The sequence below is a fragment of the Heterodontus francisci genome, chromosome 13, assembly GCF_036365525.1.
Source record: "Heterodontus francisci isolate sHetFra1 chromosome 13, sHetFra1.hap1, whole genome shotgun sequence".
Taxonomy (NCBI): Eukaryota; Metazoa; Chordata; class Chondrichthyes; order Heterodontiformes; family Heterodontidae; genus Heterodontus; species Heterodontus francisci.
Window position 1 is genome coordinate 23889573 of NC_090383.1, and position 26316 is coordinate 23915888.

The 26316-nt window shown below is 42.0% G+C and overlaps 1 protein-coding gene across 1 annotated transcript; it reads left to right on the plus strand.

Annotated features, from left to right (window-relative positions):
• Window positions 1-1994: 1994 nt before the first annotated feature.
• eif4a3 (eukaryotic translation initiation factor 4A3) lies at window positions 1995-23017 on the plus strand. Its single transcript, XM_068044527.1, has 12 exons — window positions 1995-2228; window positions 7609-7681; window positions 7768-7834; window positions 8054-8116; window positions 9426-9558; window positions 13036-13116; window positions 14142-14283; window positions 18583-18721; window positions 19787-19902; window positions 19994-20101; window positions 20711-20838; window positions 22688-23017. The coding sequence occupies exons 1-12, from the start codon at window positions 2084-2086 to the stop codon at window positions 22702-22704; spliced, it is 1212 nt and encodes a 403-aa protein (XP_067900628.1). The 5' UTR covers window positions 1995-2083; the 3' UTR covers window positions 22705-23017.
• Window positions 23018-26316: the final 3299 nt, after the last annotated feature.

Here is a 26316-nt window from a genome sequence, read left to right on the forward strand (position 1 = left end):
TGGGACCAGATGAGTTGCTCTTGCAGAGAGCTGGCATGAACACGATGGGCCGAACAGCTTCCTTCTGTGCTGTAACCATTCTATGATCCCAAATAGAAAATAGCCTTTGCAAAATACCCTTTTTAATTAATATAGTTCCCCTTAAAGATGCACTTCTAACCAGAGTTTACCAAGGACAGTCACTTCATACACAGAGGGGGTTATGATGGTATATCAGTAGGGCTCTACCAAATTCACGGCCATGAAAAATGCATCACAGACCGTGAAATCTCGGGCCCTCCGTGAAATTGGCCATTTTGCAAACTTAGCAGGTTTATTGATTGACATAACGCTGAACTCGCTGATTGCTGGGCATGTTGCGAACATTGTGCATTTTATTGATTGACAGAAGGCTCATCTCACTGAATGGTAGATGAGGGAGGGCTTCCGGTTCAGTTTTGAGAGAAGCAGACAAATGAGAATGCAAGAATGAGCAAAAAATAGCTGCAACCATTACTGCAGCACATCAAGTGAAAGAACGTGCAAGTCAAATTCTGCATGCCAATGGTGCAATACTGTTTTGTACAAGCTGCAATTTCATTGGATCACACACACAGTGGGCAACGGTTCAGCGCCACTTGGAGTCCGAAAGCCATCGCAGCAGAAAGAGAGCATCTGATACCACACTGCTGGAAAACAAACACGCAAAAAACAAGCAACAGTTTCATCTCTTTTTAAGAAGTCGACAGAGAGTTCAGAAAATAGTCAGTTGGTTACATTGGAACTTGTGGATGCTTTTGCAAGAACCAACATACCATTGGAAAAACTTGATCATTTAAACATTCAACGTAATGTGCAAAATGGTTGCTGTTTATCAAGTGCAAATAAAGTACAACAGGACTATCTACTGAAGGTTTTTACTACACACTGTGAGGAGATGAAGTCTCAGATTAACGCATATGAGTTGTCTGAAAATTCCAACAAACTCTGCAGACAGAGAGAGCTGTGTCTAAGCACTGACAGGTGTTCACAGCACAGAGATTTTTTTTTTCAAAATATACTTTATTCATAAACATCTGTAAAAATTACATTGCCAAACAGTTTCCAAACAGCACCAAAAAATACAAACATTGCAAGGGAGATCAGTTTCCTTCAATACTGTCATGAGTTTCTTCCCAACAACTTCCGTTTCACAATTGTCATGTCAATTACAGTTTTACATTTACAGCAATTGAGAATATTAACGATACAGTTCAAGGGGTTTCCCATTGATCCAGCCCCTCAGTCCAGCTTGGTGGGGGAACCTTACACTGTGGTCTTTCCCCATTGAGCCTTTGCTGCAGCTGCCCCAAGCTTTAGTGCGTCCCTCAGCACGTAGTCCTGGACCTTGGAATGTGCCAGTCTGCAACATTCGGTGGTGGACAACTCTTTGCGCTGGAAGACCAGCAAGTTTCGGGCAGACCATAGGGCATTAAGAAAGAGACAGTTGCAGGTTGCTCCATACTCACATTCAACCACTGACTTTGGAGAGTAAAGAATGTGACCTCTTTATCATCAGCTTTTTACAATTGTTTTTGAGTGTATAATAAATGCAATTTGAATCCAGAAACCTGCCTTGTCTTTTTTGTTTTAAATACACCATTTTCATTTTTTGCAACACTGTGAAATTAACGATTTAAGTACGTGAAATCTGAAATTCAGATTCTTAAAATGCCGTGACTGTAAAATTTGACTGTCCATCAGTGAAATGCTGATATTTTATCACACACAGGAGGAAGAAAAAGCACAATTGGATTGCAGAAGCAAGTATCATATAATTCTCGCTTCTCTGGATTCGATAGAACTTCAGACTCGTAGCTTATTTCTTTAACAGGTCTTAAGCATTTGGATTGTTTTACCCGGATAGGATCGCTTAGTGGCTGCTGTCAATCAAACCCAAGGCACACCTACAATTACGTCATCGCACGGACGCGCGCTGGACAGACTCTACGTGCCACGCACGCGCCAGCTGGGGACACGTGGGACGAGGTGACGTACGCGCGTGCGCGGTTTCGGCCGCTGTGAGTGTGGCGGCGAGTGCGTGTGTGTCGTTAGCGGCCCGATCATGGCGAGCTCCGGGAGAAAGCGCATCCTGAAGGAGGAGGACATCTCCAAGGTAGAATTCGAAACCAGCGAGGAGGTGGACGTCACCCCCACCTTCGATACTATGGGCCTGCGTGAGGATTTACTGCGGGGAATTTACGCCTACGGTGAGTGCGGCGCGGCCTAGCCTGGCAAGAGGCCTCACAGTCGCTGGCTGCTCTTCGGACGTATCATCAGGTGTTGGCGACAGAAGGAGTTGACGTGAATGTGTCAGTGAGAAAACAGGGGCCTGGCTCCAGGTCCGGGGCCTGAGGCCTGTACTTGATGCCTCCATATTGTAGCGCTTGTTTACACTCTCCGGGACCGGAGCGCCACTGCTTGATGAATCACCTCGGCCCGCGATCCATTTCCTTTTCCCTTTCATTAATCTCATTTCCTGGGTGTAGTGGGTACTACTCTCGCCTCTGTCAGAAGTTAGTCCCTACTCCTGAAGCTTGAACACATCATCCAGGCTGACACTCCAGTACAGTACTGAGGCGCCGCAGCATTGTTGGAGGTGCTGTCTTTCGGATGCCATGTTAAACCGAGGTGAACATACGAGACCCCATAGCACTATTTAGGAGAGCCCTCCCTTGTGTCGTGACCCATATTTATCTCAGCCAACATCACTAAAAACTGATTTTTAGTAATTATCTCATTGTGGGTCCTTGCTGTGTGTGGACTTTTTTGACTACTTAAAATGTACTCAATTGGCTGTAAAGCTCATTGAGATATGCTGAGGTTGTGAAAGGGTAATTAACAAAGAAAAGTGCAATCACACTTCACAAGCTACAACTGCCCAATCTCCACACTTAGGGTTGCAGCTTCAGTGGGATACAAGGTCACCCAAGCAGTTTTACGAGCAAAGTGAAATGTGCTGCCCCCCCCCCCCCCCCCTTCCGGGGCTTGCTGTGTCAGCTTGGATTTTATTCATGAGTTATGCTATTTATTTTTTAAATTCATATCTGCAGCATGTTCCCCAATCATCATCAAACGTGCCAACAAAAGACTTGCTTTTCTCAGATCCTGGTTTGTTCCTCTCCAGCACACCTCCGTCGACCTCCTTTCTTACATTCTTTATCCCATGTTTATCTTTCTCTGTGACATAGTTACTGGTTTGGTGTGACAGAACTCTGATGTGAAGTATTTATATGCAATCTGATAAACTTACTACTCCACCAATTCTCAAAACAGTCCTTTTTCTTCAATAAAAGATAGTGTTTTTATCATTACAAATTTAAATTAGAATAAGTAATTATTACCAGAGTGAGTGTGTGTGTAAACAATTCAGGTAGCTACGGCTTAGAAAAAGACTCACTGGTGATGCAACTGACATCATACGTGAGTAAGAATCCATCAAAAACCAACGTATGCATTTAGGTACTTTTAAGTAATGGGTATTGTTAGATGAGGTTAGACAACTTCTTGGATAGTAGTGATCTATATTAATCTGTCAAGTACTTTTAGAAATTTATTATATTTCTGTAACTTGAGTTGTAAGTGTCAGCAGGATAACCAGACTAACTTCCAAGTTAGGCCATTCATGGTTTCATTCAGATGTATGGAAGTATAATTTGTTGGAGTTCTTAACTTTGTCTCTCCTCTCTCCACCCCCCCCCCCCTCCCCCCTCCCCCAAATCCATTCTGGCAAATTCAGTCTTCTAACTGTCTTTACTTCAAGCAAAGTGATATAGGGCATTGCTACGAATCTATATGGACAACTTTAGTGCCTGACACAATTATAACAGGAGTGAGCATAATAAATGTGCAATGGGACTGGGACTTATTCAATCTGATATTGACTGTGAAGCATGGACAACCAACTGAACTATTAAATAGTGTCATATTTAATGTAACTGTATAATTAACAGTAAAAATTAGAATACCCTGCCTCGTGGTTGTGCTCTCTTGTTGGATGTGGCTGAAGAGGGGTAGGAGGAAACTTGTATGGAACATAAACACTGACATGGAATTGTTAGGCTGAATGACTTGTTTTTCGCTGCAAATACTTTGTAATAGATATACAGTCAAAGAAGCAGCACAATATTTTACAGCAGTTTTCAAACATATCTGTGCAGTGTACCCTTTGTAAAAATTGATGCAATCCCAGAGACCTCCTGAACTACCTTCCAAAGGACTATTAGCCATTCAAAGGAAGAAAAAGTACTGGTGTTAGAGGAATTTTTTTTCATTGGTGTGCAGCAACAGATAACACTCTAGTAGTTAAGCAATGACTGAAAGATTGAGATATAACAAATGGACACAAATTTGTTGACCTTGTGAATCTCTTGGATCTCCTTGCAGAGATACAGTCTGAAGACAAATGTACAATTCCAAATGAAATATTTTTACTTCATTCTGTGAGATATGGGCATCTCTGGCAAGGACAGCATTTATTGTCCATCGCTAGCTGCCCTCGAGAAGGTGGTGGATCAACTTCTTGAACCTGCTGCAGGCTGTATGGTGAAGGTATTCCCTTTAGTGTTTGGTAGGGAGTTTTAGGACTTTGACCCTCTGACAATGAAGGAATAATAAGTGCCCAAGTCAGGATGTTGTGTGCTTTGGAGGGCAATGAAAGGTGATATTGTTTCCATGCACCTGCTGCATTTGTTCTTCTAGGCCAGGAATCTGCAACCTGCGGCTCCGGAGCAGCACGTAGTTCTTTAATGTCTCATTTGTGGCTCCCAACCTTTTCCAGTTGGATTGCATTAACGTGAAAAAAGCCTAAAAATAATTAAGTCAAGAGAAGTAAGAGCTGTGTTTTTATTGTGGGGATAAAAGGCTTTACAGTTTCAAATGATTATTTTAACGAAAAACATCATCGTTCTCTAAACCTGTTTGACTGGAATAACTACATCGTGGTTATTGATAATGCCTTTTATTCAAGGAACTGATTTTGTGGTTGTGAGTATTATTGTTCCTAATATAGTTGAGATGAAAAATTATTCTGAATTTGCTATTAGAAGCTTTTTTATCCCGAGAATCAATAACCAAAAAAATTGTCTTATTTCTACACATCTTAAGTTAATGTTTGTTTTAAAGATGACAAAATTATAGTAAAAAAAAAAGTCAAACATGATAATTCAGAGTTGGGTTTATTTTAATTTCAATTTTTTTCCCAGTGGTGCATAAATTCAACACATTTTATATATGTAAACTATGCATTCTATGAGAGACACTTAGCAATTTGCCAAGTATTTGGTTTAGAAATACCAAATTTATGGCTTGCGGCACCCAATAGTTATTTTAGGCAATTTTTTTTTTAAAGGCTCTTCAGGTTAAAAAGGTTGCAGGCTCCTGTTCTAGGTGGTGAAGGTTACAGGTTTAGGCAATGCTGCTAAAGAAGCCTTGTCAAGTTGTTACTACTCATTGCAGCCACGGTTCTTCTTCTTCTTCTTCTTTTGGGCCTCCTTATCTCGAGAGACAATGGATACGCGCCTGGAGGTGGTCAGTGGTTTGTGAAGCAGCGCCTGGAGTGGCTATAAAGGCCAATTCTGGAGTGACAGGCTCTTCCACAGGTGCTGCAGAGAAATTTGTTTGTTGGGGCTGTTGCACAGTTGGCTCTCCCCTTGCGCCTCTGTCTTTTTTCCTGCCAACTACTAAGTCTCTTCGACTCGCCACAATTTAGCCCTGTCTTTATGGCTGCCCGCCAGCTCTGGCGAATGCTGGCAACTGACTCCCACGACTTGTGATCAATGTCACACGATTTCATGTCGCGTTTGCAGACGTCTTTATAACGGAGACATGGACGGCCGGTGGGTCTGATACCAGTGGCGAGCTCGCTGTACAATGTGTCTTTGGGGATCCTGCCATCTTCCATGCGGCTCACATGGCCAAGCCATCTCAAGCGCCGCTGACTCAGTAGTGTGTATAAGCTGGGGATGTTGGCCGCTTCAAGGACTTCTGTGTTGGAGATATAGTCCTGCCACCTGATGCCAAGTATTCTCCGAAGGCAGCGAAGATGGAATGAATTGAGACGTCGCTCTTGGTTGGCATACGTTGTCCAGGCCTCGCTGCCGTAGAGCAAGGTACTGAGGACACAGGCCTGATACACTCGGACTTTTGTGTTCCGTGTCAGTGCGCCATTTTCCCACACTCTCTTGGCCAGTCTGAACATAGCAGTGGAAGCCTTACCCATGCGCTTGTTGATTTCTGCATCTAGAGACAGGTTACTGGTGATAGTTGAGCCTAGGTAGGTGAACTCTTGAACCACTTCCAGAGCGTGGTCGCCAATATTGATGGATGGAGCATTTCTGACATCCTGCCCCATGATGTTCGTTTTCTTGAGGCTGATGGTTAGGCCAAATTCATTGCAGGCAGACGCAAACCTGTCGATGAGACTCTGCAGGCATTCTTCAGTGTGAGATGTTAAAGCAGCATCGTCAGCAAAGAGGAGTTCTCTGATGAGGACTTTCCGTACTTTGGACTTCGCTCTTAGACAGGCAAGGTTGAACAACCTGCCCCCTGATCTTGTGTGGAGGAAAATTCCTTCTTCAGAGGATTTGAACGCATGTGAAAGCAGCAGGGAGAAGAAAATCCCAAAAAGTGTGGGTGCGAGAACACAGCCCTGTTTCACACCACTCAGGATAGGAAGGGGCTCTGATGAGGAGCCACCATGTTGAATTGTGCCTTTCATATTGTCATGGAATGAGGTGATGATACTTAGTAGCTTTGGTGGACATCCGATCTTTTCTAGTAGTCTGAAGAGACCACGTCTGCTGACGAGGTCAAAGGCTTTGGTGAGATCAATGAAAGCAATGTAGAGGGGCATCTGTTGTTCACGGCATTTCTCCTGTATCTGACGAAGGGAGAACAGCATGTCAATAGTCGATCTCTCTGCACGAAAGCCACACTGTGCCTCAGGGTAGACGCGCTCGGCCAGCTTCTGGAGCCTGTTCAGAGCGACTCGAGCAAAGACTTTCCCCACTATGCTGAGCAGGGAGATTCCACGGTAGTTGTTGCAGTCACCGCGGTCACCTTTGTTTTTATAGAGGGTGATGATGTTGGCATCGCGCATGTCCTGGGGTACTGCTCCCTCGTCCCAGCACAGGCATAGCAGTTCATGTAGTGCTGAGAGTATAGCAGGCTTGGCACGGTTCACTGATCACAGAATCTCAGAATTGTTACAGCACAGAAGGAGGCCATTCTGTCTGTGCTGGCTATGGCTTTTAATGCAAAACGTTTACAAAAAAGAGCTGAGACCGAAGCCAAATAGTTCATGCAGCCTATTCATTTCTGATGAAAATTCACAGACCTGAAATGTTAACTCTGCTTCTCTCTCCACAAATGCTGCATGACCAGCACTTTCTGTTTTTATTTCAGATTTCCAACATCTGCAGTATTTTGCTTTTATTTTAGTTCATGCAGTCTGTTGTTCTTTGCAATTACTGGACTCAAAACCTAATACCTGAACTTCTTGAGCATTTTCTAGTAAAACGATTAGCAAGTGGATATATATTGTTAAGAGTAGTGCACCATGGGACCAATATATATTTTACTTTTTTGTAGGCTTTGAAAAACCATCAGCCATTCAGCAAAGGGCCATCAAGCAAATAATCAAAGGGAGAGACGTCATTGCTCAGTAAGTATAGCTGTTTTAAAAATTTTGACCTTGTATGTTGTTGTAAATTGTGCTATTGCTATTTAATTCTAATTATTGTTTTCTAGATCCCAGTCTGGTACAGGGAAGACAGCAACTTTCTGTGTGTCAGTATTACAATGCCTGGACATTCAGGTAAAACTTATTAACAGATTCACATGACTTTTCCCTAGTAAATTGATTATATTCAGGACTGTACAAGGAAAGAAATAAAGCAGAAAGTTGTTTTGGTGTTGATAAGGGCATGGTTCATATAGTTTGTTTTAGCATCAGTTCTGGCTTAATGAAATGTCCAATTGACAATTCACAATCGGGTGTTGTTTATTTCCCTTTTGATACCTTTCTTAAATTTAGGTCCGTGAGACCCAGGCTTTAATACTGGCACCAACTCGGGAACTCGCAGGGCAGATACAGAAGGTAAGACTTAAACATGTTGTAAGACTGTCTTCCATCATTGAATTGGGATGAAAGATGCCATTTCATATTCCACTGCAGGGTCATTTTCAATACTGGTTTACGGCTTTCATGGAATGCACTAGGGGTCTTCTAACCCCAAAACACTGTTAAATATCCGGCAATCATCTGTAATAAAAGTGCAGTTTGATTTTTTCAGTTATTATGAACTAGTGGTCCTAACTGTAAACTGAATCAAAGGATTTAATTCCCAAAGTTGGTTTCAAAACCCAGAATTTCACATCATTAAAATGGAATTTAACTTCTTCCGTCAGTGTAAATCTGTGGCTCTGGAACCATCCTTCCTGATATATGCATGTTAGTAATTCAAGGATATATTCCAGATTGTACTGCAATGATTTCTATTTCATCATTCTACTAAGTTACAACTTCCCTAATGGCGTACTGACAGAATGCATTGTGTAACTTGGTAGTTCCACCGTCATGCTGAGTTAACCAATTTCAGCCCGGGCAGAAATGGGATATTACAATTAGTGCTGACAGAATAAATCTTCTGTTTCTGATTACTATCCAGCGACCCTTTCTGGAAAGTGTTCACATGGACATTTGGTGAGAACAGATGGGCTTTGCTGTGATGCTTTACATGAATTGAATCCTATCTTCCAGTAAGAGTTGAGGGGAGGACTTTCAAATGCAAGTGAAAATATAGGATATTTGTTTATACATAATTTATCTAGGTCTTAATCAGGTAATCAGTGTCTCAATTTTTTAACTGGATGTCATACAAATGGTGAGCATAGGTCTAAGTTCATTGTCTATTTAACATATGAACTGTTAGCTTCAAACCAATTTATTTCCGTCTTTTGGCATATCTTCAAATATAATAAGAGTTCGCAGTTATATAGTGCCTTTCACAATCTCAGGATGTCCCAAAGTGCTCCGCAGCCCATTATTTAAGTATAGTGGTAACCAATTTGTGCACAGCAAGGTCCCACATACAGCAAATGATATAAGTGACTGATGATGCTTGAAGGATGAATGTTGGCCTGGACATGGGGAAAGGTGTCTTCAATAGAGTCATAGGATTTTTTGCTTCTCATCCATCATATTGTAAACTTTATCACAGCAAGATGTATTAGAAGCTTTGAAGATAATCTGAAAATGTTTAGTACATGTAGATGGGGAACATTATCTGTAGGATTTGCTAGTCCCTCCTGAATCTCCACAAGCCGAGTTCCTTGCAATAGGATTGTCGTGCATTATTTGGTACCATTTTATTGCCATGTCTGAGTGTCTTTTGTTTATTCATCAGGTCCTCCTTGCTCTCGGTGACTATATGAATGTACAATGCCATGCTTGTATTGGAGGTACCAATGTTGGAGAAGACATTCGGAAGTTGGACTATGGACAGCATGTAGTTGCTGGTACTCCAGGACGTGTATTTGGTAAGAAACCTGTTTTGTCCTGCATTTTTTTTTAATGATTATTAAATGTTTAATTCATCTTGAACAAGTTAACCACATTGCGTTTTCAGTATTTACCTTTCCATTGTTGTCAGTTGGTTTGAAACCTCTGTGCTTCGTTGCAGTTCAGCAACGGTGGTCTAATAAAATAAAATGTTGTAAACGGGTAACACATTTAGAAAACTTCATAAATCATAGTGCACATGATATAAAGGGACCCATTAGTTTAGTTATCTCTGTTTATTCTGTAGTAATTAAAATTATAAAACTTTACAGGACATTCAGCCCATCAAATTTGTGGCAGTTACTAATGAGGGCAGACTCCAGCACGATATTAACCAGGACATTGAAAGACTGCCCTGATCATCTATGAAATAGCGCTATGGAATCTTTTACATCCACCAGCGAGGGATTAATGTCTCATCTGAAAGACGACACCTCCAACCATGCAGCTCTCCATACCACACACAAGTGTCAGCCTAGATTATGAGTTCAGGTCTCTGGAGCAGGGCTTGAACCACAACCTCTGTCTCGGGGTGAAAGTACTAACACTGAGCTACGGCTAACACCACCAGAAGTCAAACACAACACATTGCTGATGTATGGAGTTTGATGCCATATAATTTAATGGGATTATGTATATTTATCAAACATAAGTGAAGCCATACTCCATTCATGTACAGTTCCATCATCATATGAAGATACGAATTAGGAGCAGAGGTAGGCCATTCAGTCCCTCTAGCCTGCTCTGCCATTCAATAAGATAATGGCTGTTCTTTCTGTGTCTCAAATACCACACTCCCATCAACCCCCGATAACCCTTGATTCCCTTGCCTAATAAGAATCTAACGACCCTGCCTTAAAATTATTCAATGACCCCGCCTCTACCACCTTCTGAGGCAGAGAGTTCCAAAGTCACACAACCCTCAGAGAAAAAGATTCTCCTCATTTCTGTCCTAAAAGGGCGACCCCTAATTTTAAAACAATGCCCCCTAGTTCTGGACTTCCCCACAAGAGGAAACATCCTTTCCACAGCCACCTTGTCAGTACCGTTCAGAATCTTATATACTTCAGTCAAGTCTCCCCTCACTCTTCTAAGTTCCAGGGAAAACAAGCCCAGTCTGTCCAACCTTTCCTCATAAGACAACCCTCTTGTTCCAGGTTTCAATCTAATAAACCACCTCCAATGCATTCACATCCTTCCTGAAATAGCGAGAACAAAACTGCACACAGTAGTTGAGATGTGGTCTCACCAATGCCCTGTATAACTGAAGCATAACATTCTTACTTTTATTTTCAATTCCTCTCAGAATAAAGGATAGCATTCCATTAGCCTTCTTTATTACTTGCTGTACCTGTATACTAACTAGAACACCTAGATCCCTCTGCATCACTGAGTTCTGCAGTCATTCTCTGTTTAAGTAATATTCTGCTTTTTATTCTTCCTGCCAAAGTGAACAACTTCACATTTTCCCACATTATACTCCATCTGCCAAATTTTTGCCCACTCACTCAACCAGTCTATATCGGTCTTCAGCCTCCTTATGTCCTCTTCACATCATACTTTCCTACCTTTCTTTGTGTCGTCTGCAAATTTAACTACCATGCTGTTGCTCCCCTCATCTAAGTCATTGATATAGCTTGTAAAAAGTTGAGGCCCCAGCACAGGCCCCTGCAGAACACCATTCGTCACATCCTGCCAATCAGAAAAGGACCCATTCATGCATACTGTCTGTTTTCTGCCAGCCAGCCAATCTTCTGTCCATACTAATATGTTACCCACTACACCATAAGCTCCTACTTTGCACAATAACCTTTTATGTGGCACCTTGTCAAATGCATTTTGGAAATCCAAGTATAGTACGTAAACGGGCTCCCCTTTATCCATGGCACATGTTACTCCTTCAGAGAACTCCAATAAATTGATTAAACACGATCTCCCTTTCACAAAACCATGCTGACTATTCCTGATTACCTTGAGTTTTCCTAAGTGCCCAGCTATAGCCTCCTTAATAATCAATTCTAACACCTTCCCCATGACAGATGTCAAGCTAACTGGCCTATAGTTACCTGTTTTCTGCCTCCTCCTCCCCACCCCCCCCCCCCCCCCCCCCAGCCTCTTGAATAGAGGGGTTATATTTGCTATTTTCCAGTCTGATGAAACCTTTCCAAAATCTAGCGAATTTTGAAAAATTACCACCAATGCATCTACTACCTGATTAGCCACCTCTTTTAAGACCCTAGTATGAAGCCCATCGGGACCCGGGGACTTGTCAGCCCGCAGCTCCATCAGTTTTGTCAGTGCCGCTTCCCTGGTGATTCTAATTTCACCAAGTTTCTCTCTTCCTTCCACCTCCTGTTTTACAGCTATTACTGGAATGTTTTTTGTGTCCTCTATAGTGAAGACAGAAACAAAATATTTGTTAATTTCATCTGTTATTCCCTTATTATCTACTATTAACTCCCCATTCTCACTCTATAGAGGACCAACGCTCACTTTACTTACTCTTTTCCTTTTTAAATACCTGTAGCAACTCTTGCTATCCATTTTTACTTACTAGCTAGCTTCCTTTCATACTCTAATTTCTTTCTCCCGATTAATCTTTTTGTTGTTCTCTGCCTTCCTTTATATTCTGACAAATCATCTGACATGCCACTCATCTTTGCACCATTATATGCTTTTTCCTTAAGTTTGATGCTTTCCTTAACTTCTTTAATTAACCACGGATGGTGGGTTCTCTCCTTAGAATTTTTCTTTATAGTAGGAATATACGTATTCTGAAATATCCCATTGAATGTTTGCCACTACTTCTCTGTTGATCTATCTCCTAGCCTAGTAACACAGTTCACTTCAGCTAGCTCTGCTTTCATGCTCACATGGAATACATTTGCCCTTATTTAAGTTTAAAATACTAGTCTTAGACTCACTCTTCTCTCTTCCAAACTGGATATAAAATTCAATCATATTGTGGTCGCTGCTACCTAGAGGTGCCTTTACTCTGAGGTCATTAATTAATCCTGTCACATTACACATTATGGATGTAAATGCAAACTTGTCATCAGTTTTCACTCTCCCTTTTAAAGCTTATATCTACAAGACCGAGTTGTGATGAGAATCCTGATACTTTCCTATCATCTGTTCCACCCCTTTTCAGAAAAAGGAAGAGAACATCCTCACCAAATAGTTGGTTTCGATAATCATAGGGCAATAAATAGTGTCAACTGCCCCCAGTGGTTTTAGTCATCAAACATCTGCCAAAGTCTGAGTGGTGGGGTGGATTGTTGTAATGTAGCTTATGGCTGATCAGTTGAATTAAACAGGTATGGATTTGTAATTACATTTTTAATGGTTTTTCCAGAGCAGTTATTCAAAACTTTAATTGTTGTGCTGCCAGCCATAACTTGGGAGGCCAGTGAACACATGGAAGGTGACTCTGACTATAGGTTTCATTTTAACAGATATGATCCGAAGACGAAGTTTGAGGACACGTGCCATCAAAATGTTGGTTCTTGATGAAGCAGATGAGATGCTGAACAAAGGTACCTGATAAGTAAATTCTGGGGATGGTTTGCATAGCTTGTCTTGTACTCCTTGTGTATAGAAGACTGAGGGTTGATCTTATCAAGGTGTTTAAAATATAAAAGGACTCGGTAGGGTGGAGAAAGAGAAATTATATCCGCTGGTGCAGGAGTCCAAAACAAGGGAATATGAGATTAAAGTTAGAGCGAGGCCTGTAAGAGGCAAAATCAGGAAGTATTTTTCACACACAGCTTGGTGGAAATCTGGAACTGTCTCCTGCAAAAGGTTGTTGAGATTGGGTCAGTTGAAAATTTCAAGACTGTAAGCAACTGATTTTTGTTGGGTTTGCGTATCAAGCAACGTCCCCTCTAACTTTTCGTTGTGTGCAGCCAGTTCATTTGAATGCATGGTACTTTTAAATGTTTTTGCGTGGCCGTGTGTGCGTGGTATCTCAACATGCGTTATCTCAACTCCTGAGTGACCTGTGCAGCATACGGTAATATTGTTATCAAGGAATATGGAGCAAAGGTGGGTTAATGGGATTGAGGTGCAGATCAGCCATGACCTAATTGAATGGCAGAAGTGGCTTGAGGGACTGAATGGCCTATTTCTGTTACTGTGTTCGTATCCCTTGCAGTAACTAGTTACACTTTTGTCCAACATATTTTGCCTAAAACATTGCAGTAAATAAGACTGTTATTCTACTTAGCTCCACATTAAACATATGTTAGGTTGTAAAGTTACTGAGAACTGATATAACCATAACTGTTGTGGTTTCCCTATCCCATTAGTTTTGAATGATCTGTTTTGTGTGCAAAGGCTGTTTTTCTAGACATGCTAAAAGTGTTTGTTTTAAACTAACGTTTTGAGATGCTTATGTAAGACGCTGTTAGAAAAAAAACCTACTTGTATTTTTAATACTGAATTTTGTTTTGTGTTGAATCATTCAAAGATGAACTGATTGAAATATTATCTTAAAACCAGTCTGTGAGATATTTGTACGGTGCGTCTGGCAGCATCATTTAACTTTCTTTCCTGACTGCAGGTTTTAAGGAGCAGATCTATGACGTGTACAGATATTTACCTCCAGCCACACAGGTGATTCTGATCAGTGCCACGTTGCCTCACGAAATTTTAGAAATGACCAACAAGTTCATGACTGACCCGATCCGAATCCTGGTTAAACGGTACATTGTTGTTTCTGTATTAGTAACGGTGCCATTTCAGTTTGCCTTGGAAGCTCACAAGGTTTAGCAGAGACTGTGCGATTTCAGTACAAGCCGTTGCAGTATGAAGTTCCTCATTTACTGGAATTACTAAAACTGTTTGCATTTGATCCAAATTATTAAGTAATTTGAAAGCAAAATACTGCAGATGCTGGAAATCTGAAATAAAAACAACAAATGCTGGAACCACTCAGGTCTGGCAGCATCTGTGGAAAGAGAAGCAGAGTTAACGTTAACTCTGCTTCTCTTTCCACAGATGCTGCCAGACCTGCTGAGTGGTTCCAGCATTTCTTGTTTTTATTAAGTAATTTGATTTGACTTTCTCATTCTTCTACTGAATTGATGTATATTGCCACGGCAAGTGTTAATTTACTATGAGCTGTCTAATTAGGCCTTGTTAGAAATTACATGTTCCCTTTACCCTACTTAATTTAATAGGATGTTTTAGGAAAATTATTTTAACTTGTACATTGCACCTATTTTAACATTTTCTCATAGGGTTTTATAATCATTTTGGGCCCCTAGCACTGCAGCATTCTCTAACCAACAGAGTATGCAGCACCACATTGAAATAGAAAATAAATATGTAAGACTAGAGGTAGTCTGCATATTTGTGGCCCCTACTTCATCTCGGCTGCCCACCCTGCCCCCTTGTGGCAGCCTGGCATTGTTGAAGAAAGATTTGCATTTAGAAAGCACTTTTCATGACCACAGAACGTCCTAAAGTGCTTTATAATTAAGTACTTTTGAAGTTTAGTCACTCTTGTAATGTAGGAAACATGGCAACACAGCAAGCTCCCACAAATAGTAATGTAATGATCAGATAATTTGTTGTGATGTTGATTAAATATTGGTCAAGACACTGGGGATAACTCCCCTCCTCGTCTTTGAAATAGTACCATGGGATCATTTTCGTTCACCTGAGAGGGCAGCCAGAGCTAAAGGCCGGCTCGGGTCTGCAAATGAAACCTGACCCGAGCCCAACAGAACCACATCTGACCCGGCCCGAGTCCTTTCATTTTTTTCCCCGCACCCGACCCGACCATCAGTTAACCTAGCTTCCGTTTTTCACTTTGTTGCTTATCTGCACAAGCTTAAAAAAACTGTAACTAAGTAGCCTTTCAAGTCCACAAGGTACGTTAACATTGGAGCCATGTACCAGAGGTCGTGATAGCGTGTGTCCGATCCAACCCGAGCCCGAATGCCAGACCCGGAAGAGCGACCCAACCCGAACCTGACACATGTCGTTGGGTTCGGGTTGGGTAGCCATGGTCTAGCCAGAGCCTCGGTTTAATGTCTCATCCAAATGATGGCACCTCTTGACTGCGCAGTACTCCTTCAGTACTGCACTGCAGTGCCAGTCTTGATTTTTGTGCTCAAGTCCTGGAGTGGGACTTGAACCTTCTGACTTGGGCGAGAGTGCTACCGACGGAGCCACTGATGTTACTTGTGGTATAAACAGCTTGTCCTTAATAATTTTAACTTCCACTCAGGCAAACAGGATTAAGGAAAATCCCACGGCTTTTTATACATATATAAAGAGCAAGAGGGTAACCAGGGAAAGGGTTGGCCCACTCAAGGACAGAGATGGGAATCTATGCGTGGAGCCAGAGGAAATGGACGAGGTGCTAAATGAGTACTTTGCATCAGTATTCACCAAGGAGAAGGACTTGGTGGATGATGAGCCTAGGGAAGGGAGTGCAGATAGTCTCAGTCATCTCATTATCAAAAAGGAGGTGGTGTTGGGTGTCTTGCAAAGCATTAAGGTAGATAAGTCCCCAGGGCCTGATGGGATCTATCCTAGAATACTGAGGGAGGTAAGGGAAGAAATTGCTGGGGCCTTGACAGAAATCTTTGCATCCTCATTGGCTACAGGTGAGGTCCCAGAGAACTGGAGAATAGCCAATGTTGTTCCTTTGTTTAAGAAGGGTGGCAAGGATAATCCAGGAAATTATAGGCCGGTGAGCCTTACGTCAGTGGTAGGGAAACTATTAGAGAGGATTCTTCGGGACAGGATTTACTCCCATTTGGAAACAAACAAACTTATTAGCGAGAGACAGCATGGTTTTGTGAAGGGGAGGTCGTGTCTTACTAATTTGATTGAGTTTTTTGAGGAAGTGAGGAAGTGACGAAGATGATTGATGAGGGAAGGGCGGTGGATGTTGTCTATATGGACTTTAGTAAAGCCTTTGACAAGGTCCCGCATGGCAGACTGGTGCAAAAGGTGAAGTCACACGGGATCAGAGGTGAGCTGGCAAGATGGATACAGAACTGGCTCAGTCACAGAAGACAGAGGGTAACAGTGGATGGGTGTTTTCTGAATGGAGGGATGTGACTAGTGGTGTTCCGCAGGGATCAGTGCTGGGTCCTTTGCTGTTTGTAGTATATATAAATGATTTGGAGGAAAATGTATCTGGTCAAGTCATGTTGCAGCTGTACAGAACCTTAGTTAGGCCACACTTCGAATATTGCATGCAATTCTGGTCGCCACACTACCAGAAAGACGTGGAGGCTTTGGAGAGGGTACAGAGGAGGTTTAACAGGATGTTGCCTGGTCTGGAGGGCATTAGCAATGAGGAGAGGTTTACAAAGTTATGAGCGGCATGGATAGAGTGGATAGTCAGAAGCTTTTTCCCAGGGTGGAAGAGTCAGTTACTAGGGGACACAGGTTTAAGGTGCGAGGGGCAAAGTTTAGAGGGGATGTGCGAGGCAAGTTTTTTACACAGGGTGGTGAAAGCAGATACGATAGTGACGTTTAAGAGATATCTTGACAAATATATGAATAGGAAGGGAATAGAGGAATATGGGCCCTGGAAGTGCAGAAGGTGTTAGTTTCGGCAGGCATCAAGATCGGCGCAGGCTTGGAGGACCGAATGGCCTGTTCCTGTGCTGTACTGTTCTTTGTTCAAGATTTTATTCGCATTCAATATTATTTTTTGGCTTTTTGTATTGCTTCCATTGGCTCCTGCCCTCTCTGGAATACTAAGTCTTGCAACGTTCATGTTTTAAATTTTAAGAAATCTTACCTTTGCTAAAAATCAACAGCTGTTGAGTTGTCTCTGGTCTACAGATAGTTATGGCTACTTGCCAGTCCTAGCACAGCCTCAAATGAAATCTAGCACTGGACCAATCTGCAATCAAACTGCGGGCCTTCCTGGTCTGTGCGCTCAGTTGCACATCTACCAAAAGTACTGAATTATAAAGCACTTTAGGATGTCCTGTGGTCACGAAAAGTGCTATCTAAATGCAAATCTTTCTTTACAATGCCAGGCTGCTGAGAGGGGGCAGGGTGGGCAGCCGAGAAGGAGTCGGGGTGCATATGACAAGCAGTGGGGGCCACAAATATGTAGACTACCCTCTGGTCTGTCTTATGCAGCACAGTGGTTAGCACCGCAGCCTCACAGCTCCAGCGACCCGGGTTCGATTCTGGGTACTGCCTGTGCAGAGTTTGCAAGTTCTCCCTGTGACCGCGTGGGTTTCCGCCAGGTGCTCCGGTTTTCTCCCACAGCCAAAGACTTGCAGGTTGATAGGTAAATTGGTCATTGTAAATTGCCCCTAGTGTAGGTAGGTGGTAGGAGAATTGAGGGAAGGTGGGGATGTGGTAGGGAATATGGGATTAATTTAGGATTAGTATAAATGGGTGGTTGATGGTCGGCACAGACTTGGTGGGCCGAAGGGCCTGTTTCAGTGCTGTATCTCTCTATGACTATGACTCTATTCAAACGTGCTTCTCGCTTAAAGCCAGCATCAAAGGCCCTGCCTACGCTGTTGTTTAGAGAATGCTGCATGGTGCTAGGGGTCAAATGATTTTAAAACCAGATGAGAAAATTTTTAAATGGTTGCAATGTACAGAATTAAAATAATTTTCCTAAAATTTCCTATTAAAATAAGTGCATTTAATCACAGCACAATTCGAGGAGCTAAGAACCAGTGCTGATCTTGGTTCCATTTAAATTCTGACAGATCCCGTTCTCATTTGTCCTCTGTGTGCTATCTTAGTGCAAGTGTTCAAATGGAGGTCATATAGACTGACATAAAAATAAGATTTTATATGTTTGACAGTAGCTTAACTGGTGTGGAAGTGGAATTAATGCCCTAATGGGACTAGACTTTACATCAGGATCTCAAGAACAAACCAACTTGAGGGAGCGAAATGGAACTGTGGCCAGTAGTAGTTCAAAAGTTGTACTACACTGCAATTCTGCAGCTTCGCGTTGATGTGCAAAATCATTTATTTACTTGATTGTATTGTGTTTACAGTGATGAGTTGACCTTGGAAGGAATCAAACAGTTCTTTGTAGCAGTTGAAAGGGAGGAGTGGAAGTTCGATACATTGTGTGACTTGTATGACACGCTGACCATTACTCAAGCTGTTATTTTCTGCAACACAAAACGGAAGGTACAGGAACAGTCCTTATCCACCCATCTTCTAAATTTATATGCTAGGTTTTACATTAAAATATTTGTAGCTTGAGCTGACGATCAATTCCTTTTTATAAGGAAAATGAACTCCATTCTGAAGTACATTCTAAATGTACTGGCTTTTACATGCATATTCTTACTGACTCAATTAGCTAGTCTTAAGTTTTGTAATTTTTAGTGATTCTTTTATAAACTCTATGATCAGCCAACCTCAGTAGAAGACAGTGCTGGAAAATAAAACCCAGAAGCATAGTGACAATATGTGAGTGGTTGAAATTTTTAACATAAAAGCAGTGTGTGCTCTACAGTACTAGACCACTGACTGACTGTTACATTTAAGATTTTCTTTGAGATGGAGACGGTTGTCTGATTTGGGGAGAAGAATTAACAGCACTTGGTAGTGACAGTAAGCTGGAGGGCTCCCTATTCCAGGCTGGTAATGTATGTGGCGATACTCTCTTGAGAGTGGGAGTAATGAGCTTATGCAAAAGAATAAGATTAGAAATTGAAACTAACGAGCATGGAAAACATGTAGAAAGGTCAGAAAAGGGTAAATTAATGCTGAATATGTTCACAGAGTGTTTTTATAATTTAAGAATAATGTGAAACCATAACTCTCTTAGAAACACTGCCACGTTAGTAAGATAAGACAAGGATTTATTGAAAACCACTAGGAAATATATTACAAATTTTATTTTTTAAATGTACATTGCAACAAAGAAGGCAAGGGATATTAAGGCTTGCAAATAAGGGAAAAGTACAGATTGCATAGTTGAATCCAATAATGTTGTGGTTTCATTCTGAATGTTAATGGTAAGTTTCACTCAAGTTCTGGAGTTTCTGCAGATGTCGTTTTTCACCACCTCTAAATGAAAAATTCTGTTTTGCCATTTAATATAATTTTGTTAATTGCAGATGCTGGATAATGAAGTAGAATTTTTTTTGAGTAAAATGAATCCATCTTGGTACAAAATGATTACTGTCCTTAAAGAGGAAATTGCAACAGCAAATAGCTTCCAATACTAGTCTTTCTTTACTGCAGGTAGACTGGCTCACTGAAAAAATGAGAGAGGCTAACTTCACGGTGTCATCAATGCATGGTGACATGCCCCAAAAGGAAAGGGAATCCATCATGAAGGAATTCCGTTCTGGTGCAAGGTGGGTGGTGTTTGAAAACTTGCTTATGTATTGCTGACTATTTTTGATGACAATGTTTTAAAGATAACTGCTTTCTGTTTTTGCGTTTCAGCCGAGTACTTATTTCTACAGACGTTTGGGCGAGAGGATTGGATGTTCCTCAGGTGTCGCTGATCATAAACTATGATTTGCCAAATAACAGAGAGTTGTATATTCATAGGTAACCTTGGCATGTTTTTCCTGTACCAGGTTAAATTTCATAATGCATATTTCGAGCCTACAGAACTTGTCAACCTGATCTTTGTTTGTGCTCCCCTTTTGTGCTTTGGTTTCAGTCTGGTTATTAAGTGAAATAATGGACCTTATTCTCTCTAACATTGCTGATAGCGAAATTCAAAGTATCCCCTTTTCCACCCTGCTCACTTGTATAGTATGGAGCATCTGAGGATTGAAACCAATGTATTCTAAACAGGAGAATAAAATGAACTGTGCTATAAAAATGAGAGCAAGGCAAACTGTAATTTGAAAATATAATGTGCAAATTTCATGTGAAGAAGCATTGGGAATATAGGGGACGCTTAACTAACATTTTACGTTGTTTATGGACACATCCTCGAAACGATGAACCAGTAAACTTTTATCTAAGAGAAAGTGTTTGTAGTAACTGGTTGCAGGTAATGTGTTGAATTGTAGTTTTTATTTTGGGTGCTGATGATCAGTTGCTGTGTTAATACTCAGGTAGCTAATATCTGTTGAATCTGTTAAATTTACACTCCAGTAAATTCCACTGCAGTATTGGATGTTGACATGTCCTTGTATTGATTGGCAGGATTGGTCGATCAGGTCGATATGGCCGGAAAGGTGTGGCTATCAACTTTGTTAAGAATGATGACATTCGTATACTGCGAGATATTGAACAGTACTACTCTACACAGATTGATGAAATGCCAATGAATGGTGAGCTCTAATTACAGTATCCCCTGATCTGGCTGGGTGTTCTTCAACAGTTTGATAAGGCTGTGGCAATCCAGTATCGTCTTTATTGATCAATGTAACAGAAATGACCCAGATTAGGTGCTTTAGCACTTTGTGAACACTTGTTCTGGAGTCACTGATGCCAATAATAAACATGGAACCATTAGCTCGAACTACAGCACCCCCGCCGCACCCCCAAACCCACCATGCCATTTAAAAAGTCCATGTTTAAAATGAGTAGTCACTTATAAAGTTCAAAAAGCACTAACTATTAGCCATTTCCGTTAACATGAATGAAGTTGGTGGTTATAGCATTTTAAGTACTACGTTTATTTTAGGCAGAAACAGCTGTCTTACTTGCTAGTTTGCACATTGTTCTTGCATTTATGCACCTTAAACATGAGTAAGTAACACCTGGTTAATGTTCAATTGCTTTTTGTGTATTTAAGACCTTCTAACAACCTCTAAACTGCAGAATTAACAGTTTGTACTAAGTACTGACTGCATAAATAAAGTTGCAGGTCAGAATGAAGCTGGAAACAACCAGGTGAAAGATCATCTCACAGTGGCAGATTATCTTTGACAAATAAGGCTGTCCTCATAGTGCTTGGCCATGTGAGCCGCATGGAAGATGGCAGGATCCCCAAAGACACATTGTACAGCGAGCTCACTACTGGTATCAGACCCACCGGCCGTCCATGTCTCCGCTTTAAAGACGTCTGCAAACGCGACATGAAATCCTGTGACATTGATCACAAGTCGTGGGAGTCAGTTGCCAGCGTTCGCCAAAGCTGGCGGGCAGCCATAAAGGTGGGGCTAAAGTGTGGCGAGTCGAAGAGACTTAGTAGTTTGCAGGAAAAAAGACAGAGGCGCAAGGGGAGAGCCAACTGTGTAACAGCCCCGACAAACAAATTTTTCTGCAGCACCTGTGGAAGAGCCTGTCACTCTAGAATTGGCCTTTATAGCCACTCCAGGCGCTGCTTCACAAACCACTGACCACCTCCAGGCGCGTATCCATTGTCTCTCGAGATAAGGAGGCCAAAGAAAAAATAGTGCTATATATACTATTAACGCACCAAGTTTGCATTCACGCAATTTTTAGACGGGAATCTTTCCTTTTCTATACCCCTCTGTCTTTCCCAGCCTCCCTCGGTGTTATAAGGAAGGAGCATGATACAGCATACTGGGATTCTGTCTGGTTCTTTCCTTGAATTGTATTCTTGCATGTCCTGTCCTGAAGGTAGCAAATCACACCGGGTTACTGTTCCAAAGATGATGCCAGCACTGTGCAGCCTGGTGCTGAAAACCATTCTCTGCATCAAGTGCCAGAATCCAACACAGCTGAGCATTTGGCCCTAAACGTGTATGCTCAATTTCAGAAGACATTGCTGAATAGTGCTCAGGAACAGAACCCTGGGTGATGGATTCCATCTCCTTCCCTTCCTTCCTTTTCTTATTCTTTTCCTGCTCACAACCTCCCTTCCGCACCCCCAATTAACAACATATAACCCAATGATGCTGACTGATAAACATATAACCCCAAGACTGATAGTAAAGGTTACCAAGATAATCACAGCCATTGTAAAAGTATACCACCCAGACAACAAATGGCAGTTTCATAGTCCTGTGACTCTGCAAACCTCAGGTAAGTTTATTAAGTGAAGGCCATAAAAGCACAGCTTCCTCCATTCATTTTTCTCAATAGGAATTTTTAGAGGCATTAAATTAAGTGCACATAAAGCAGATTGTCTTGTATGTTCTGTGTATATACAATTTAGATTGTACAGATTTTTAACAAAATATTAACATTTATCTCCATTTTCTTTTCTAGTTGCTGACCTTATTTAAAGAAAATGAAAGATCAGAGGACCTGGATGGGCAATGGAGTACATTTTCTTGGTTTTGAAAAGGAAACACTTGGCATTGGACTGTCTATGCATCTCCTATCTTCTGTTCTTAGAATACGGATCTTGTTTTCAGTACCATGTGGTTTTGTAATCTAGTGTTGTTGCTTTCTTTTGTACACAAGGGATTATTAGTCTTTTTTTTGCAAGTATTAAATAATACAGAATTTTAATGTTGAAGTCAACTGCGATTGTATTGCAGTGCTATGTATGGATACCATTCAACTTCATTAAAGTTTGGTATTAATGTCCTTTAACATTGGCCCATAATTGCTCTCTTTTTTAACGTTTGTAGGAATTGAAGCACCTTCCTCACTGTTTTTTTCCCTTATGTTCCCACTTCGGAAGATCTATGACTGGCTGCTGCCTTATCACTTGAAAGGTGCTGATACAAGAGGAGAGGGCCTGTAATATATGATCTCTGTGCAGTTTTTATGGTGAACTTCATTTCCAGCTGGTTACAGAGATTTAACTCCTGGAAAAGGGAATTTTGCAGAATTTTTAAAAATTATTAATTCTTGGATTGAGTGTCACTGATGAGGCCAACATTTATTGCCCATCCGTAATTCTGTGATTGTTTGCAACTGAGTAGCTTGCCAGGCCACTTCAGAGTGCAGTTAAGACCACATTGGTGTGGGACCGGAGTCACATATAGGCATAGACCAGGTAATGGAGGCAGGAATCTTTCCTTAAAGGACATTAATGAACCAATGGGGTTTTATGGTCATGTGCTGATTATTAGATAAGTCGTAAGATCTTAATCCTTCCCTCCTAGATATGTAATTTCGTTTGATAGAATGCAAAATTGTTTACCTGGCTTACCTGAGAACAAATGAGGTACTTTTTCAGAGGTTTAAAAAAAAAAGCCCTGCCACTTCTATACACCAGCACAGTACTTCTCTGGCCCTGGCAGATAAGTGATGTCACTTGAATGCTAGCAAAATATTTGCAGTGAAATTAGTATCTTTATTGCAACGGTACTTCTTTTAAATCCCCATCCCATACCATTCCATTCTTCCCATGCCATCTCTCTCATGCCATACCCATTCCATTCCCCCTCCCACCCCTTCTATGCCATCTCCATCCCTATTCCAAAGCTCTTATGCATTTCTCCGCACCCCTTCCCCACTCTAGCCAGGTTAACATTGTTGTTGGGCTCCACTTAACTTGCACTTTTCTCCCCCCACCAACCCCATGTCGCTGCCACTAACCATCCCTCCCATGCTGACCCATCCCTCCGGCCAGGGTAACTTTGTTGTTGGGCTCCCCTTACCTTCTGCCGTTCTTTTTCTCCTCCAACTCCCCACCGCACTGCCATCAACCATTGGCAGCTGAACGTGTGTCACGCGTCCTAGTCCTCCACATGCCCCATGTGCCTCTTTGTGCACCAGACTCCGCCCACCTACCAATCCAAAAAGTCCAGACAGACAAAATCTGCATATTATAGATGCCTAGCTGTCTTGAAGAGCTAAATGGCTATTTTTCAGGTGTCCATGTACCGTTTGTTCAACTGTGAAGAGCATTTCAGCCTGATATTTTATTCACTTGATTATCTGAACTCGGGAGTGTCAGTGCTGTGTCTGAACTGCTTGCGGTACCATTATACTATGGTAGCCGTGCATAGGCTACACTGACTGGATCAACTTACACATTCCGGGCAGAATACTGGATCAGTGGAGTCCACTACAGTTTTTTTTTTTTAGAACATTACAGCGCAGTACAGGCCCTTCGGCCCTCGATGTTGCGCCGACCTGTGAAACCATCTGACCTACACTATTCCATTTTCATCCATATGTCTATCCAATGACCACTTAAATGCCCTTAAAGTTGGCGAGTCTACTACTGTTGCAGGCAGGGCGTTCCACGCCCCTACTACTCTCTGAGTAAAGAAACTACCTCTGACATCTGTCCTATATCTATCACCCCTCAACTTAAAGCTATGTCCCCTCGTGTTTGCCATCACCATCCGAGGAAAAAGACTCTCACTATCCACCCTATCTAACCCTCTGATTATCTTATATGTCTCTATTTCACGGTCAGATCCACCGACATCAAGCCGGTGTTCTTCTCTGACCATTGCCTCTTACTGGTCAACTGTCACTTATAGGACGACCAGTGGGTTGGCTGGAGGATGTGGAAGTTGAATGTAACACTGCTGACCCCAGAGAACACTGAGGAACTCAAAAGGGATTACAAAGGTTGGAGAACCATGAAACCCCTCAGTTTCCAGTGCACTGGTGGGAAGCGATCAAGGCGAACATCAAGAGGTTCTTTATCCTCAAAGGTGTTCAGAAGGTGAGAGAGAGAGAGACAGAGGGAAATGTCCTGACTCCAGAAAAGCATGCAGAATCTGTTCCTGCTGCAGTCGATGGGGATCGAGGTCAAGGAGGATCTCCATGAGGTGAAGAGCCAGCAGGCCTCTCTCCCACGGAGGCCTCCAATATCATTTTCCAGTCCAGAGTCCACTCCGTTGAACAGGATGAGACGTACTCGCGTTTCTTCTTCCGAAAGGTACATGAGAGCTCTGATCAGCAGCCTGAAAAGAGGAATGCTGGGTAACGTCATCGCAATCTGACATACTGAGGATTAGCAAATCCTTTTATGTCAGGCTGTACGACGCGAAGCCCACGAACAGCAAGGCCTCCCAGTCTTTCCTGTCATTTATCACTGAGGTCTTAGATGACCATACGAGGGATAGTCTGGACAAACTGCTAACTCTGGACGAGCTGACAAAGGTTGTCAGGTCCTTCGAGACGAGTAAAACTCCCGGAAGCGACGGCTTACTGGTTGAGTTGTCAGAACATATGAACATAAGAAATAGGAGCAGGAGTAGGCCATTTGGCCCCTCAAGCCCCTGTCCCGCCATTCAATAAGATCATGGCTGATCTGCCCCAGACTTCAACTCCTCTTTCATGCCAGCTCCTCATAGCCCTCAACTCCCTGATATTTCAAAAATCTATCTACCTCCTCTTTAAATGCTTTCAGTGATCTAGCCTCCACAACTCTCTGTGGTAGAGAATTCCAGACATTCACTACCCTCTGAGAGAAGAAATTCCTTCGCATCTCAGTTTTAAATGAGTGTCCCCTTATTCTGTAACTGTCCCCTAGTTCGAGATTCCCCCACTAGTGGGAACATTTTCTCAACATCTACCCTGTCAAGTCCCCTCAGAATCTTATATGTTTCAATAAGATCACCCCTCATTCTTCTAAACTCTAATGAATAAAGGCCTAATCTGTTTAGCTGTTCTTGATAAGTCAACCTCTTCATCCCAGGAATCCACTTAGTGAATCTCTTTTGAACTGCCTCCAATGCCAGTATATCCTTTCTTTAAATATGGGGACCAAAACTGTACACAGTACTCCAGGTGCGGCCTCACCAACACCCTGTACAGTTGTAACAAGACGTCCCTATTTTTAAACTCCAACCCCCTAGCAATAAAGGCCAAAATTCCATTTGCCGCCTTAACTTCTTGCTGCACCTGCATGCTAACTTCTTGTGTTTCATGCACAAGAACACCTAGATCCCTCTGTGCTGCACTTTTTTGGAGTTTCTCTC